General features: G+C 50.1%; 1 protein-coding gene across 1 annotated transcript in view; it reads left to right on the forward strand.

The window, feature by feature from the left end:
- The first annotated feature begins 2 nt into the window (after positions 1–2).
- The window catches only part of CRMP1 (collapsin response mediator protein 1), an 87342-nt gene continuing 69566 nt past the window's right edge, over positions 3–17778 (forward strand). The window contains exon 1 of the mRNA XM_006893632.1: positions 3–383. Coding sequence (XP_006893694.1) covers positions 3–383 — 381 coding nt within the window. The remainder of the gene's footprint in view (positions 384–17778) is intronic.

Consider the following 17778-nt stretch of genomic DNA (forward strand, 5'->3'; position numbering starts at 1 on the left):
GCATGGCGGACCGGCGGCGCGCGTGGAACACGGAGGACGACCTGCCGGTGTACCTGGCGCGGCCGGGCAGTGCGGCGCAGACGCCACGGCAGAAGTACGGCGGCATGTTCGCCGCGGTGGAGGGCGCCTACGAGAACAAGACCATCGACTTCGACGCCTACAGCGTGGGCCGCCGTGGCTCGGCGCGCACGCCCCGCGGGTCCGGCCGGCTCGATGCATCTGGCCTGCCAGGACCCGGCGGCAGCGAGGACACGGCCAGCGATGTGAGCGAGCCCTCGGGCTCAGCAGTCAGCTCCCCTGGAGAGCGCGACGAGCGGCCGCCGGCGCTGCAGATCCGCTGCCCGGCGCCCCGAGACCTGCCGCTCGGCCGGGACAATGGCCAGGTACCCTCGGGGCGCGCGCGGGCGGGGGCGGGGCGGCGCCTTCTGGCCCGCTGGACCCAGGACTACCTGAGTTCGGTGGCCAAATGCTGGGGCCTCCACCAGCATTGGGAGACTTCGAGCTGGCCCATCCCCCAAAACCTTTTTACAGAGGTTCCGAGAGGTGGTGCAACTGGGCTCAGGGTAGCCAGCAGAGTTCTGAGACCTGAAGGCGCTTCTGAGATCCAATTCCTGTCTTTTTGCAGGAAGGGAGAGTGAGGTTCAGAGGGGCCATAAGTTGGCTGAGACCGCTGCGGGGACCCTTAGGACGTGAAGGGCCCCGAGGACATTTAATCCAGGGCTCCTGCCTTCCGTCTGGTCCCGACGCCGTCCGACCATCACTCATTAATCATCATAAACGACCTGCTTTGCACAGAGGCAGTGAGAGGTCAAGCGCTCGCTGGCGGCTGCAGAGCTCACATCTGGGAGGGACCTTGCTAAGTACTGCCTGCGTGCAGTCCGGATTGAAGATTTAAGCACCGATTTAAACCCAAAGCCAAGCTCCTGCCCCAGATCCCGGCAGGCAGCACGTGCCGGCTTCACTGGGCCGAGCTGGGGTTGGATGCGGTGGGCTTGAAAGCTGTTTGTACTGTTTTCCCGATTATCGTTATTCCCTGAAAGTGGAAGAGCGTGTGGGAGAGGAAGGACCAAAGCCTGATTCTGTATGCGCCCCCAACTAGGAGACCTGGGTAACTGGGGGAAGACTAGATGGGGACAGCGTTGAGAGATCTCCTTGGGGGTAAGGGTAGGACCAGGGGCGCCCTAGGCTGAGGGCCAGATCCGAGCCACCCCCGCGTTGGGCACTGGGTCAGCACCCTGGCCCTGCCGTGCAGAAGTGGACTACAGATGCATTGGGGAAATGCGTTGTGAATGTTCAATATATGCCCATGGTTGAGTTTTATTATTAGCATTTTTATTGCCCTCCTTATGTACTAAATGAGGTTGGAGGAGCAAAGCTGGGTCCAGATGGAAATCCAGGAGCGGTTTCTGGAGGAGCGAGGACGCGCCCTGTGCCCTAACGCCGCAGCGGCCTCCTCTGGATCTGCGCTCTCCAAAGGCAAACCTCTCGGTGTTGTTCGGGAGCTCTCCACGGTGCTGAATCCGGAGCTGAGGCGCTCTGGAGCTGGGGGTTGCGCGTTGTGACGAAATGGCGAGAGAGCCCTTTCGTCTCCTGATTCTCCCCCTGACCATCCCTAGACTCGGACTGAGATGGTGGACCAGTTCTGGGGAACCGGGTTTCTCTCTGTGAAGTAGGGCGGCGGCATTCTTCCAGCTCGGCCAAAGCATGAGGGAGTAACTGGCCCAGAGCTGTCCCGAGGCGCGTCCAGGCGCGATCTGTGGTGCGGGTGGCCAGCGCCAGCTCGGCTCGGCCTCGGCCAGGGCTGCCCCTGAGCCGCTCCTGGGAATGGGGTCAGCGTCGTTTCCCCTTCCCCGACTCGCTCCCCTCCGTCCGTCCATCTCTTGCCTATTTTCAGCGGCGCCCTGGACAAAAGGAGGAGCCTTCAGCGCGCCTACAACTCCAGGCGCTCCAGAGGCTCGGGACTGGGGGCAGCGGGGCTCGGGGGCGGGGAAAGTGTGCCCCATGGAGGACAGCGGCCGCGGCGTGGGCTCGCCCGCTCTGGTTCCGGGGCAGGCCGCCTGCTCCTGCGCTTTGCTGGTCGCGGCCCTTCCCCCGCCCACCGGTAGCCCCTGTTGAAGGAGGAGGGAGAAGGAGGGGTTTCTGCGGCGCATGCGCAGTCTTTTCCCAGGCCCCAGCCTGGCCGGCTGCAGAGCTGGGTAGCCTAGAAATCCGCGGGGGAGCTGAAGTGGATTAGTCCAATCCACCCTCCTCCTCCCCAGTGCAGTCCTGCCATTTCCTGGAGCTCAAGGTTGAAACCCCAGACTGACCCCTGGGGACGCCCTGGTGCGGGGACTCTAAAGTGGAGGAAGGGGACACGGAGACTGGAAAGGGGAGTGTCCCACCCGCCATTTCTGCTCTCCAGAGGGATGCAGACCGACTCTGCCGCTCTGTCCTTCCGCACCCGGACACAAGTCTTACTTCTTTATCGGCCCCCATCGCCATCTATAAAATGGGACAATGGGGCCTGCTGGCCTCGCCGCTCCGTCTCTGTAAACCCTTATCCCAGGCCCGGGCCACTCTGGTCTCCTACGTCTGGTCCTCGCGGCCTGGGTGGACACAGGGTTCCAGGCCCTGGCCCTTTCTGGGTGGCAGCTTGAAGGTGAAGGCGGGTTCCACCGAGCTGCAGGATGGATATTGCCGGAAGCGATGCTTTGTTCGTCTGCTGGGCTGAGCCCTTGTCCTGTGCTGTAGGGGCCATTCTCAAGACCCCACTTTGTCCCTTGTCCCTCCTTTAATATTTTCTGTCATGAATTTTATCACATCATGCCCTGCCTCACTTCTTAACAGCTGAGTGGAGGGCCTGGGCTTGTGTCCGCTCTGACCTGGGCAGCAGGAGCTGCGGGTGGTTTGATTACTCCACCTGTATCCCAGTCTGGTCAGGAACTGTAGGCACCTTCACACCAAGGCCTTGGCTTCCGAAAGGGCACTCACTCCTGGTGACCAGAGACCCCAGCGCAGATGCAGGGAGTGGGGCAGGTTAGCCACCGCTCAGGATCTCTTCACGTCTGCGCTCCCCTCCTGGCCTGGCACCAAGGGGGGCAGCTTCTTTGTGGACGTGAACTGCACGTGTCCAGGAAAGGCTTTCTGGAGGATGTGGGACTGGGAGGAGGGAATCTGAGAATAAAGCCTTGGAGATGGATGTGCAGAGTGCTTTCAGGGAGTGGCTAGGGGCTGGACTGCAGCTGCTGGTGAGGGGATGCTACTAACACTGGGGATGTTTCCCATTCTTCCCTCTGGGGTGTTCTGAGGGCGCGCAGGTGCGGTGCCTCACACCTGTGGCGCAGCGCGCGAGTCGGCCTGTGCAACCCAGGGCTGCAGCGCCCTATAAAAGAACTCTGACACCCGCCCCTCCGATCTTGAGAGGGAGACCGAGGCTGAGCGCGGGGCGCGCGCGGGGCGGGGGTCGGTGGACTGGGAGGGTGGGGGGCGAGGGGCGGAGTGGGGGATCGGGAGGAAAGCGCTTCCTGGTTCGAGCCGAGAGGGGCGAATCGGGCTCGGCTCCGCGCCGCCGGGAGGAGCTCTCTGTCTGGAGCCCCCTCCTCCCGCCCTCGTCTCCCTCCTCCTCCCGCCTCCTCGGGGAGCCGGGCGGCGCTGGCAGCCGGGCACCGGGCGCGCGGGCACCCTCGTCCCTCTCCTCGCGCTCCTGGACCTTTGTTACCGCGCCGGCGGGGAGCGAGGCGGAGAGCTGACGTCGGCCGCGCGGGGCTGAGGCGCTGAGAGACCATGTCTTACCAGGGCAAGAAAAACATCCCGCACATCACGGTAAGCCCGGCTCGGCGCCCCGCTCTTTGTGGGGAGTGGTTGTCGGCCCGGAGGCTCTCTGCGTCGCCGCGGGCGGGGCGGGGCCGGTCTCGGCATTGCACCCCCTCCTCCAGTCTCCGGGGACAATGGCTGGGGGGCCGCAGGGCGGGGCGGGGCTGGCGCTCGGGCCCCTCGCGCGTGCTGGGAGCCCCCGCCCCAGCGGTGTGTGCCGAGGGTGGCGGGGGCCGCGAACAAAAGAGGGAAGGGCGCGAGGGCCGAAGCCCAGCTCCATCCGGCGCCCTGCCATTGGGCGAAGGAGCTCGCCCCTGCCCGGCTCCGCGCGTCCAGTTTCTGCGTCGCTGAGGGGCCAGAGACTGCGGTCTTCTCCAAGTGCCTAAAGAATGACACTCTCACCCAGAGACAGCGCCATGGCGGAGGCTCCCCGCCCCATTCTTTGCCTAAGCCCAAACCCACCTGCGGGGCGACCTCCCAGGGCTGCGGGCGAGGTGGGGGGATGGGCAGGCTTGCTGCGCGTCCCTGGGCGTGGCTGAACAAAAGAGCCCCGTTTTCGCGCGGGTCCCCGGGGTGTGGCGCTGAGGGCCAGGGGTCAGCAGCGGCCTGGCTTGCATAGAAGGAGGCGACCTGAGCACTGGGCGTCGGACGCCCAGCTCCGAAGGCAGATTCGCGGGCCATGGAATCCTGCAAGGTGACGGGGGAGGTGGAGAGAGACCAGGGAGCCCCACTCTTTTCTCACGCTCTCCACGGCCGCGCCCCGCACGTGCAGACGCCCCTTGCCCTCCTGCCCTGGGCGGCAGCACGGTGCATTCAGCAGTGACCATCATTCTGTGCTGTCCTCTTAGAGCTCCGGGTCTAGTAGCTGCTGAGAGGAGGGGAGGGCAGAGGTCTGGGTCCCTCCAGCACCTATTCGGCTAAGAACACGTCCCTGGTCAACGCTCCAGTGAGCAGTTCTGAGGGTGAGGAGCCCCATGCTTTGAACATAGCGGTGAGTGGCCAGTCTGCAGATGTACAGCTGTGGCTGCCACAGATGGCAGGTGGAAGAACCGGGGGTGTGGTGCTGAGGGTGCAGGGCGTGTATATGAGCAGACCTCTCTCGTGAGGGTCTGAGGCAGGTGGTGGGGCTGAGGGATTCGGAAGCAATCAGTCATGAGCTCTGGGCTGGCCCAGACCTAGCCCTTTGTCTCCTTGTGAGGGTGGCAATTTCCACCCCTCTCAGGACCTAAGTCAACACCCCATCTATCTGCAGGGGCTGGGAGCTGGTGCTCTGATGCCCACTTCAGTCCCCACACAGAAGGACCTGAACATGGCAATGTCTACCTCTCTCAGGACCTGGGTTAGCACTCCATCTGCTTCCTGGAGCTGAATGCTCATGCTCTGATGCCCACTCCGGTCCCCGCACTGACAAAACTGAAGGACCCTGGTGTCAGCACCGAGCAGTTACAGTCTCCACTCCTCCCATGCAGTGAGCAACTTGCTCTGTGCAGAAAGATACAGGGTGGGGACAAGCCCTGAAAGTCTATTTGCTCCCAAAGAGGCATTCACACCTCAGTGGACACACGACTCTGCTTCAGAAAGACTCATGTTTTGTGTAATGACATGGCAGTGCATGGAGCTGCTTGGAGGGCCCTCGCCCTCTGAGGACTGTCACTGGTGCTCATGTGGGACAGTAACCTGGAGATACTGGGTGACAATTTCCTTCCACTTGCTGCCCGCCTGTCTGCCTCTCCAGGTCCATTCCCTGCATGGACAGTAGTAACAATAGGACCAATTGGGCACGATGGGAGAGAGATTGGCTCACCATGCACCCAGAACAATTTGGAAGAGATCCACATTTAAACCCAAAAATCACACAATCCAGCATGGTAGGAATATAGAGGGGGCTAGAGGAAACCCTGAGAAAAGCACTGGAGCAGGGAGTGCAGAAAGGTGGGCTAGCCTGGATAGAGGCTGGGGAATGTCTAGTTCTGAGAGTGTTCAAGTGCCAGGTCTTGTCAGAGAAAGGTCACATCTGTTCCATGAGCAGAGTAACTGGCTAGATAAGTTGAAGATGCAGGAATATGTAGCCCCAGCCCCAGGGATAGTTTAAAATCTTCATCAGGCTCTCTTCCAGTGAGGCTTTTTTAAATTAATGGCTCAGCTGGGATTAACCTGGCTGTGGGGTTGCTCCTGCGCTGTGGCTGCTCAGGCCAGCATCCTGGGCGTGGCCCAAAGAGACAAAGGCACATGCTGTCGAGAGCCACAGAGAGGGCATGCTTCCATTGTGGGCTGCACAGGTGTCCCTGTAAATGATGAAACTCATTATTGAAAGTAAGACTTCCAGGTACTGACCACTGCTGGGCTTTTCCTTGCTGCTCAAGTGGTCAAGCAGCCTCCAAATTACTTCCGTCCGCTCACAGTCACCACCTCCCTGTCTGAAGTCTGTGTGCACGTATGTAAATATGCTTATGTGTGTGTGAGAGAGAGCTGGTGTGCACATTTATATGTCTGTCATTGTGTCTGTGAATGCGTGTTTAAGAATATGTGTGTAGGGAGCTCTGGTGCCCTAGTGGCAAGACGCTGCACTGCAATCCCAGAGATACGCAGTTCAAATCCACCAGATGCTCTGCTGGAGAAGGAGGGAGCAATCTCCTCCTGTACCAGTCAGATCTGATTTGACGGTACACATAAAAATAATATAATAAAAAAATTTTTAAAAAAGAATGCGTGTAAGAGTGTGTATATAGAGTTATGTGTGAATATTGTATGGGATTTGTGTTTGTGTGTAAATATGTATTTATTTAGAGAGTTTGTGTAAATGTGAAGTATGCATGGGAATATGTTTAAGTATGTGTATATGATTTTGTGTTTGCTAGTATATATGTGTGTGCAAGTGTATTTTGAATGTAAACATGCATTAGTGTGTTTGTAAGTGTAAATATTCTTAAAAAACGTGTGTAATGGTACATAACAGCAGTTATGTGAGTACTGACATGTATGTGTGAGTTTTGATGTATATGGGTGTGTCATTGTATATAAATGTTCTTTTACGTGTTTAAAATTGCATGTGTACACTATGCTATGTATGTGCTAAGTACATGCTCTCTGTGTAAATATACTTGTGTATATGTGCATATGAAGAATGTTCTATGAATTCTTATATGTGTGTGTATATGAATATATAGGAATGTGTATTCTGAATGAAGAATAATGTTGCATTAGAACTGAAGGAAAACTCATCACAAATTTGAATTATGCAAATGACACAACCTTGCTTGCAGAAAGTAAAGAAGACTTGAAATACTTACTGAAGAATATCAAAGACTGCAGCCTACAATATGGGCAACATTTCAATATCGATAAATGGGCAACATTATGATAGATGGGAAAAAGTCAAAGTTGTTGAAGATTTCACCATACTTGGGTCCACAATCAACATTCATGGTAGCAGCTGTCAAGAAATCAAAACATATGTTACATCGGGCAAATCTGCTGGCAAGGACTTCTCCAATGTGCTAAAGAGCAAGGATATCATTTTAAAGACTAAGGCACACTAGAACCAAGCTATCCTATTTTCAGTTACTTCATAACTCATCTCAAATTTGAACAGTGCATAAGAAAGACCAAAGAAGAATTGATGCCTTTGAATTGTGGTGTTGGCAAAGAGTATTGGATATCCTGTGGGCTGCCAAAAGAACAAACAAATCTGTCTTGAAGGAAGACAAAGCAATGTATTATGATGGAACCTGCAGAGATCTGAAATTGGAGAATAAAAAGGGGAGACCTTGCTCTGCATTTCTGAGCTGAAGAGAAGCAAAAAATAATTTTAAGCCTCAAGTTGCAATATTGAAATATATTAGTGACTGCGCAAAGGCGTTTAACTGTGTGGTTCACAACAAATTGTGGCTAACCTTGAGAAAAATAGGAACCCCAGAACACTTAATTGTGTTCATGTGAAACCTATAACTAGACCAGGTGGCAGTTGTTAGAACAAAGCAAGGAAACACCGCATAGTTCAAAATCAGAAAAGGTGTACACCAGCCATGTGTCCTATCTCCATACCTTTTCGAGCTATATGCAGAACAGATCATTCAGGAGGCTGGGCTCTATGAGGAGGAATGTGACATCAGGATTGGAGGAAGACTTATCAACAATCTGCATTATGCAGATAACACAACTTTGCTTGCTGAAGATGAAGAGAACCTGAGGTGTTTGTTACAAAAGGTCAAGGACTGTTGTTGTTGTTATGTGCCGTCGAGTTGCTTGCTACTCATAGCGACCCTATGTACAACAGCCCTAAACTCTGCTCTGTGCTGTGCCAGTCGCACTGTCTCCGACACACTCATCCCGATTACCCCAGTCACTGAGTCAATCCACCTCATAAAGGGCCTTCCCCTCCTGCGCTGTCCCTCCACCCTACCAAGCATGATGTCCCTCTCCAAGAACCTGTCCCTCCTTACAACATGTCCAAAGTATGTTAGACAGAGCCTCAGAATCCTTGCCTCCAAGGAGCCGCCCGGTTTATCCCTTTCCACAGTCTTTAATATGGATTGAAGCTTAACATCAAGAAAACAAGGATTCTCACCACTGGGCCAACTGGCAGCATCATGATAGATGAAGAACAGATTGAAATTGCTAGCAATCTCAGCTTATTTGGTTCTATAATCAACACTCTTGGCACCAGCAGTCAGAAAATCAGAAGATTAATTGCACTGGGAAAATCTGCTGTTAGGGACCACTCCAGCATACTGAAGAGCAATGATGTCAGTCTAGAGACTAAGGTGTGTCTTCTCCAAGCCTTGGTCTTTGTAATTGCTTGAAGAATTGATGCCTTTGAGTTGTGGTGCTGGAGAAGAGTGTTGAACATACCATGGACTGCTAAGAGAACAAAAACAGGTCTGTGATGGAGAAGATGAAACCAATTTGCTCCTTGGAGGCAAGGATTTTGAAGCCCTGTCTGACAAACTTTGGGCATGTTGCCAGGGACTGGTCTTTGGAGATGGACATCATGCTTAGAAAGGTAGAAGAACAGTGTAAGAGAAGACTCTGAAGGAGATGTAATGACACAGTAGGGTAATGGGGGTAGGTGTGTCAGAGACAATGAGATTGGTTCAAGATAGGGGAGTTGGGTTGTGAACAGCTTGGTGGCACATAACAATAGCAGCAACAACATGGACAATATGTTGAATGATCTAGGAAGCACCCAGAGAAGATGGAGAATAAAACACAGTGAATGGGAATGATTTGAGAGAAGGATAGTGTGAAACCCAATGTATACGATCTTTATATGCAAACCAATATATTTTTAAAGAAAGAAGTTGGAGGGAATACCCAGAGTCACTGTACCAAAAAGAATTGACATTGAAAAACTTCAGGAAGTACAATATGAGCAGAGGAGCCAATGGTAATGAAGGAGGGAGTTGAAGCTGTACTGAAGACACTGGCAAAAAATAAGACCCCAAGAATACCAATTGACTCGTTTCAACTAACAGATGCTGCCCTGGATGCATGCACCAAGCTATGCCATAATATTTGAAAGACAACTGTCTTTCCAAATGATTGGAAGAGGTCCATATTTGTTCTCATTTCCAATATCATTAATATCACAGTCAAGCAAGAGACTGTTGAAGATCATTCAAAAATGACTAAAATAGTACATGGATAGGGGACTATCAGAAGCTCAAGCAGCATTTAGAAGATGCCATGGCATGAGGGATATCAATGCTGATGTCAGATGGATCCTGGCTGAAAGCAAAGAATACCAGAAGAATGTCTATTTGTGCTTTATTGATTGTGCATATGCATTTGACTGTGTGGATTATAGCAAGTTATGGCAAATATTGAGAAGAATGAGAATCCCAGAGCATTTAATTGTGCTTATGCAAACCCTGTACCTAGACCAACAGCAAGGGAACAGTAATTAGTTTAAAATTAAGAAGAAAGAATAACAGGGTTGTATTCTTTCTTCATACCTATTCAATTTGTATGCTGATGAAATGATTCAAGAAACTGGACTCTGTAAAGAAGAATGTGGCATCAATATCAGAGTAAAACTCATCAATAATGTGCATTATGCAAATGACATAACCTTGCTTGCTGAAAGTGAGGAAGATTGGAAGCACTTGTTGCAGAAGATCAAAGAATACCGCCTTCAATATAAATTTCATCTCAACATCAAGAAAACAAAAGTTCTTACCACTAGACTAATAGACAACATTATGATAACTGGAGTAAAGATTGAAACTGTCAACAAGTTCATCTCACTTGGATTCATAATCAGTTACTTGACACCAGCAATCAGAAAATGAGATGTATTGCACTGGGAAAGTGCAATCAGAGACCTCCCCAAATTACTGAAAAGCAGTGATATCATTTTGAGTACTAAGGTGCATCTGATTCAGGCCATAGTCTTTCTGATCACTTGCTATGCATTTGGTAACTGGACAATGAATAAGTATGGCAGAAGAATTGATGCCTTTGAACTGTGATGTTGGAGAGAAGTAGTGATCATCCATCCCGTGGACTGCCAAGAGAACAAACAGATAGTCCATGGAGAAAGTACAGCCAGAGTGCTCTTTGGAGGCAAAGATGATAAACTTCATCTCGTGTACTTCAGGCATGTGGCTAGGGAAGAGGCACATCATACTTGGAAAGGTGGAGGGACAGTGAAAGAGATGAAGACCCTCGATTGGTGGATTGATACAGTGACTGCCATATGATGGGTTCTAGTGTGTCCACAAGTGTGAGGATGGCACAGGACAGGACAGCGTTCGGATCTGTTCACAGGGTCCCTATGGGTTGTACTCCAAAGCACCCAACAACAACAAACTGTAGGGAAATACATTTCTGTTCATGTGTAAACTGTGACCTCTTACCAGAGCGAACATTAGGCCATCTGCTGGGGCTCAGTTTATGCCCCCACCTTTACAGCAAATGTAAGATGCCTTCCACTGTTGTACAGTGCACAGAGTAGAGAAGGTAAGGGTGGAATACTGGGGTTCAGGGCCAGTTAGACACCAGTGCTGATCCTGAGTTTAGAAATGCAGCCGACAAGCCGACATTGCCATTACATCTCGATCATGGTCTGATGGGAAGACGTGAACCATTATCTCAAGGAGAAAAAACAAGTTACTTTTAAAAAATGTGTCAAAGAGGACATGAAGTGAGCAGGAGAGGCCAGTTCTGGGGGAAGGGCATAGTGCTTGGTATAGCATTAGTAGAAAAGAGGAAGACCTTTGATGGGATGAATGGATAGTGGCTGTGACAGTGGTGTCACAGCAACAGCCCAGGAGGTCCCAAGCTAGGCACTGAGTTATTCTCTTGGACATAAGGTTGCTATGAGTCAGGACTGACTGGACAATGACAACTTCACACAGTAGCTCCGACCTCCTGTACACATGTGGACTCACGGGGTGCTCACTGAACACACAGTCCACGCTTTGTCCGTAGGGCCTTCCCCAGATGTGGGCTCCCCCTGAGGAAATAAGAATCCTGGTGGCAGCGAGCTGCAGGGTCTTCAGTGGCAAATTAGAATGTCACCATCTTGTCTCTCCTGCACCCACCATGTAAGGGCCAAGGACACAGGGCACAACTTTCAGGATGGCCAGTGTGATGCTAAAAGCACTTCTGGTGTAGGGCCACAGGAGATGGCTCTGTAGGGATGGGTGACACAAACTCTACCCCGTGGTGACTTGACTCTGGGTAGAGGAGAAGAGGAGAACGCTGAGGTGATGGATGGCATGGATGTGGCCAGGTTGGGGAATGAGCAAGGTCAGACGGAGTGAGAAGGTTACACTCTAATGCAGAGGGCTCCCACATGGAGAGGAAATGGAGATGCGGCGTGGAGGGAGGGTTTCTACAAGGCTTTGGAGAGAAGACAAACACTGGAAAGGACAGGAATTGTGTATACATTCTTATTCTAGCTCTAATAGTAATATAAAACTCTGGTGGCCTAGTGGCAAGAAGCTGCACTGCAATCCTGAAGACATGTGGTTCAAGGCCACCAGCCACTCCTTGGGAGAAGGATGGGCAGTCTCCTCCTGTGTGATTAACTGCCTCTGAAAACCCTCCAGAAGATCAGCCGTGGGTCGGTTCCGACTGGATGGTACACCACCATGGCATGGGCAAGTAGCTTTCCAGGGGTTCCACAGTACAAGGACCAGATGGACAATATAGTTCAAAGTTACAGGACATGCTAGTTACACTGTGTGGGACGGAGGAGCCCTTGGAAGCTCCTGAGCCAGGAGAATGGTGACTCCAAGACAGCATGTTGAGGAGGTAGATTCTGTAGCTGGATAATCTGGGCTTAAATCCTTGCTGCTGTACAATTTGGGAATGTCCTTCTGCACTCATTGTAGCATTTATAAAATGGGAATAATATTTCATGGGTCTTTTCTGAGAGTTAAGTGACTAATGCTCACAAAATGCTCAGAGAGATGCCTGCACTTGACAAACACTGTGTGGATGGCTGTTGTCATCACCGTGAGTGGGAGCTGGTCCACCACATTCCATTGCACACTCCCATGGTCTCACAGTTTTCAGTTGCATTCACGTGCACCTTTCTTGTGCTGCTGGAGAGCTGGAGACGGGGGTGAGTCGCCCCAGCAGTTCCACATGGCTCCTCTTTGAGGCCCAACATGAAAGAGTGGAGGAGAGTACAACCATTTACTGTCTCCTCAGTCTCTGCTCTGATACAGGGCGATTCACAGTTGCTCACTTCTATCGGCCAAAGCAAGTGGCACAGCCTGGAAACCACAGGGAGGGACCCAGAGTCGTTGTTTCTGGAGGGCCTGCAGAGATGTGGGCATTCTGGTATGTGGTGGGGGCACATAAACCCTCGTCGGAGCCTGCACTGCAGTGGCCTGGTGCTCTCCAAAAGAGCCTGCTGCTCAGGCACGACAGAGGGTAGGTCTGGAAGAAAATAGGCGGCATTGATTCTGAAGTGAGATGTTGAAAGAAAGTTCCTTGGAGGTGCTCTGCATATCCTGGCCTTCTGTGGTACCCAGGAACTGCCTTGTGTAGGAGACTCGGGTCTAAAAGGGCACATTGTACTCCTGACGGTTAGTTCTTGGTGGTGCTAAGGTCTCACAGCATAGGGAAGCTCCCTTTACATCAAGTTAGGGTTGTGATGGGAGCATTTCACTCTTAATCCTTTTACACCTGGTTTGCTTATAGGATCATAGGGGACCATTACTTAGCTTCTGCATTATATCATTGCATGCATGCCTTTTTAGGAAACTGGTTCAATCCAGGTCAGTTTCCATGGTTGTCTGATTCTTTGGAAATGGATCACCAGTTCTTTCTTTTGAAACATTTCTGGGTGAACTCGAACATATAGCCTTTCAGTGAGTAGTTAAATGCATTAACCATGCCACTAAGAATAATGTGCTCCAAAATCCCCTGCCCATGTGCTATCATATTCTAATCAGTATGTAAAGTGTTTGTTGCTACAACCAAGTCCACAGATTGTGCTATAGTTTCTCCAGGTGAAATATTGAACCTTTACACGCAGAGAGGTGTTGAGTGTAACTGATACTAGGAAGCTTGAGCCTCGGGAAGGAAACAGTAGAGGCAAAAGAGCACGATGGTGGTGTGGACAGCTCTGTGGTGCTGAAAGTAAGCCATCCGTGGGTATAGAGCCAGGCCAGGAGCCAGGGGCTCGACAGAGCTCTACAGGGGATTGCATAACTGGTGCAGGCTTCTTGGTGCCTTGAAGTTTTCATCCATTCAAGAATGATACCAACTTTTATGTTGTTGTTGTTGCTATGTGCCGTCGAGTCGTTTTTGACTCATAGCGACCCTATGCACAACAGCCCTAAACCCTGCTCTATCCTGCACCAACTGCACTGCCTCTGACACACCCATCCCGATTACCCCAGTCACCGAATCAATCCATCTCATAGAGGGTCTTCCCCTCCTGCGCTGTCCCTCCACCCTCCCAAGCATGATGTCCCTCTCCAAGGACCCGTCCCTCCTGGCAACATGTCCAGAGTATGTCAGGCGAAGCCCCAGAATCCTTGCCTCCAAGGAGTACCTTGGTTTAATCCTCTCCAAGATGAATCTGTTTGTTTTCCTGGCAGTCCACGGTACATTCAGTACTCTTCTCCAGCACCACAGCTCAAAAGCATCCACTCTCCTTCTGTCCTCCCTAGTCATTGTCCAACTCTCTGATGCATAACAAGCGATTGCAAATACCATGGCCTGTATCAGGCGCACCTTAGTCTCCAGAGAGACACCGTTGTTCCTGAGTACTTTAGAGAGGTCCCTAACAGCAGATTTCCCATCACGATACGCTTTTTGATTTCCTGACTGCTGGTGCCAAGAGTGTTGACTGTGGAGCCGAGCAAACTGAAGCTGTGAACAATCTCAGTCTCTTCGCCATCCATCCTGACACTGCCAATTGGTCCAGTGGTGAGAATCTTTGTCTTCTTGACATTGAGCCTCAGTCCATACTGAAGGCTGCAGTCCCTGACCCTTCGCAGCAAGTGTACCATTTCAAAATATATCCTGAGCACAGGAAAATGGAAAACCTTGGTCCTAGAGGGCTGTGATGACCAAGCCACAATGCTACATTGAAAGAGGACAGACCTGAGCTGGTGCTAATGGTTTGGAAAATGACGTGGGACCTAATGTGCTTACTGGAGAAACTGGTCTAAAATAAGTAAAGTAGCCAAGGGAGGAGGTGGTAGAAGAGGACATTTGAGTCTGTTGCAGGCTGGCGGAAGCTAAACTTTCACAGGGTGAGCTTTTCCTAGAGGCAGAGACTTATCCTCCTAGGGCTGAACTTCTCATGGCTGGTAAGAGAGGGCACAGAGCAGAGGCTCCTAGGAGCTACAATCAGAAGAAATGTGCTTTGTCATCATGCAGAAGGAAACCTGAAAGAAAACATGCCCTCCATGTTTTACACACACTGTTTATGCTTGTCCACTAGATAACTCCTGCTTATTCCTTAAGTGGACAACTTCACAGAGTCCTTTAACCTCTCATGCACTTGTTTCTATAGTGATCAGTCATTCAAGAGCTCTCAATGTTGTTTCCAGACTAGCAGTATCAGAAGCATTGATGCTTGTAGGGAAAATTGCCAGAATCTTGGGGACATGTTGGGCTGATAACCAATAAAGTCATTTTTAAAACCCACTAGTCACTCTTGGAGGAAGAGGAGGCAGTCTGTTCCTGTAATGACCATAGTTTGAAAACCATGGGAAGCTTGTCTTCCAAGGTTGCTATGTATTGTAATCAACCTGGCAACAGTAGGTAGCGACGTAAACCCCAGGATCCATCTGCAGTGGTGGGGTGGGCAGCAGAATATGCTTTTAAAAGCCTCCAAGTGTCTCCATAAGTTCTCTTTGGTTTATTTACACAAACTGGTCACCAAGTCTCTCTTCCTAGCCTGGCCTCATCTAGAAGCTTTGTGATCCTGCTGGTCTTTAAAATATGACAGGCATTGCTTTCAGTATCACAGCAACAACCCACCTACTGTGGTGTGACAGACTGACAGAAAGGTGGTAGACAATGAAAAGGGAAAACTGACACATTCCACTGTGGTGTTGCCAAGAATGTTGAATATGCTCGGGCCTGTAAAAAAAAATAACCAATAAAAAAAACCCCACAATCCACTTGGGAGTAAATACGGCTAGAATGTTTCTTAGAAGGGTGGGTGATGAAAGTTAGGCTCACTTTGGACATGTCTTCAAGAAATGTCAATTGTTAGAAAAGGATATCATGTTTGGTAAAGGAGGCAGCCAGTAGAAGCACGGGAGACCCTCCATTAAAAGATTGACATAGTAACTTCAATAATGAACTCAGTGAGTAGGGAAATGACATGACACTCAGTCATGTTTTGTCTGTTTATAGATAGGGTCACCATGACTCAACAGACTCTGACAACGGTCAGGTGACTGGAACTCAGCTGTGTCTCAGGACTGAAACAGGGTTTAGGTGTTAAAGAGGTGAGGTATTTGGCTTGATTACTTAATTTGTTGTCTTATTCTGACAGACATGAACAATTACCCAGTAAACAAGGTAAGATGTATTACTAATCTGCAGTGAACAGTTTAACAACAGATGTGAAATCCATGTAAAACTGTTCACAAGAGATTGGAAGCACAAATAAGCCATGCATGCCTTGTTTACGGGGTACCCTGACTTTATCAGGGATCGTAAACTGTAGAGGCTTTGATTCAGTAGGAAGGTACAGTGGCTTTAGGAAAGAGACAGTTGCCAACCATACCTAGAGGCAGAATCTTGATATAGTGCAGAAGTGTTAATTGTTCACTGCAGATGGTTGTTATGTGCCGTTGAGTTGCTTGCAACTCATAGCGACCCTGTGTAAAACAGCTCTGAACCCTCCTCTATTCTGAGCCAACCTTATCATGTCTGACACACTTACTCCCATTACCCCAGTCACTGAGTCAATCTGTCTCATCCTGAGTCTTACTCTCTTGGCTGTCCCTCCACCCTCATGACCTCCCTCTCCAAGGACTGGTTCCTCTTTGCATTATGCCCAAAGTATGTCAGAGGAAGCTACAGAATCCTTTCCAAGGAGCAGCCTGGTTTCACCCTTTCCAGGATGAACCTGCTTGTTCTCCTAGCAGTCCATGGTATATTCAACACTCTTCTCTAGCACCACAGCTCAAAGGCATCAATCCTCCTTCTATCATCCCTAGTCATTGTCCAGCTTTCTAATGCATAGCAAGTAATTGTGAAGACTATAAACTGGATCAGGCGCACGTTAGTCTCCAGACTGACACTGTTGCTCTTCTGTACTCTCGAGAGGTCCAAGTAGACTTTCCCAATGCAATTCATCTCTTGATTTCCTGGCTGCTGGTGCCAAGAGTGTCGCTGCAGATTAGGAAACACAGATAAGCTGTTTACCTTACTTATTGGATGACCCAACACTGCCTTCAGATCCATTCTGACTCAGGTGCCCCACAAAGTGGGACTGTGTTTCACAGAGCTTTATTTGATTAACCGTTAGGGAAACAAGTTACTAGATCTTGTTTTTTCTACAGCACTGCTAAGTGGTTTTGGTCCACCAACCTCTTGGTTGCTCTACCCAGAGACCTATTCTGGAACTTCGGCAATTAATTTGCCTTTTTTGAACTTTAGCTTCCTCATCTGTTACACAGAGAAAGAACTGAGCATGCTGAACATTAAATGCTCGTAGTGAATGTCAGGGGACTTTCTAGAAGCAGTTATTACTCTATTTTTAAAAAAATTTATACTGGTTTACTTCCAGAGTTTATATACATTTTTTTCACACCAGATCTTTCCCCTTTCCTTTACCCACCACTCCCTCCACTCGAGAGTGACCCATTGTGTGAATGTACCATAATTTCTCAATCCATTCCATTGTGGTTGTGCATTTGGGCTGTTTCCATGTTATCGCTACGGTGATTAACTCAAGCAGCTATTATTCTATTACTTGACCTCCCTGGGGTCACTGAGAGGAGAATGATTAACCAGTAAACATCTCCCCACTACCTTCCGTCACAGAGCCTTCTGCATGGCTGCCTGTTGGCAAAGCCACCTTCAGGGATCACACTGTGGATGAACACAATGGATGAACTGTCCATCTTCTGGGACATACGGCCTGATCTTAGATGGGCAGCCCCAGATGCCTGGAGATTTTCACTTTTGAGGGAAGGATGCCTTCTCAAGAGCCCCTTAAAAAATTGCTGTAAATCCATTGTCTGAATCAACCCCAAACCAGTGCCCCAATCCTGGAATAAATGTGTACAGATTTTTCAGTAACTCAAGGTGCTGCATTTCTTTTTGAAGCAGAAGCAGAGCTCACTATATTTCATGTATAATACAGTGCCTCTTTTCTAGGTCCTTGACTGAAGCAAATAGTTAGACATTTCTTTTTTTTTTTGCTATATTTTATTAATTTTCATAAACATTTACAGAAATTTTGGGTTTCCATTCATTCATTGTTGCACTATTCTCTCTACCCTCCTCCCAGTTTGTTCTTGTCCAAATGCCACAGTGCTTGTCAAAGCCAGT

Source organism: Elephantulus edwardii, unplaced genomic scaffold, assembly GCF_000299155.1.
Source record: "Elephantulus edwardii isolate Elephantulus edwardi_28Jun2011 unplaced genomic scaffold, EleEdw1.0 scaffold00129, whole genome shotgun sequence".
Lineage (NCBI taxonomy): Eukaryota > Metazoa > Chordata > Mammalia > Macroscelidea > Macroscelididae > Elephantulus > Elephantulus edwardii.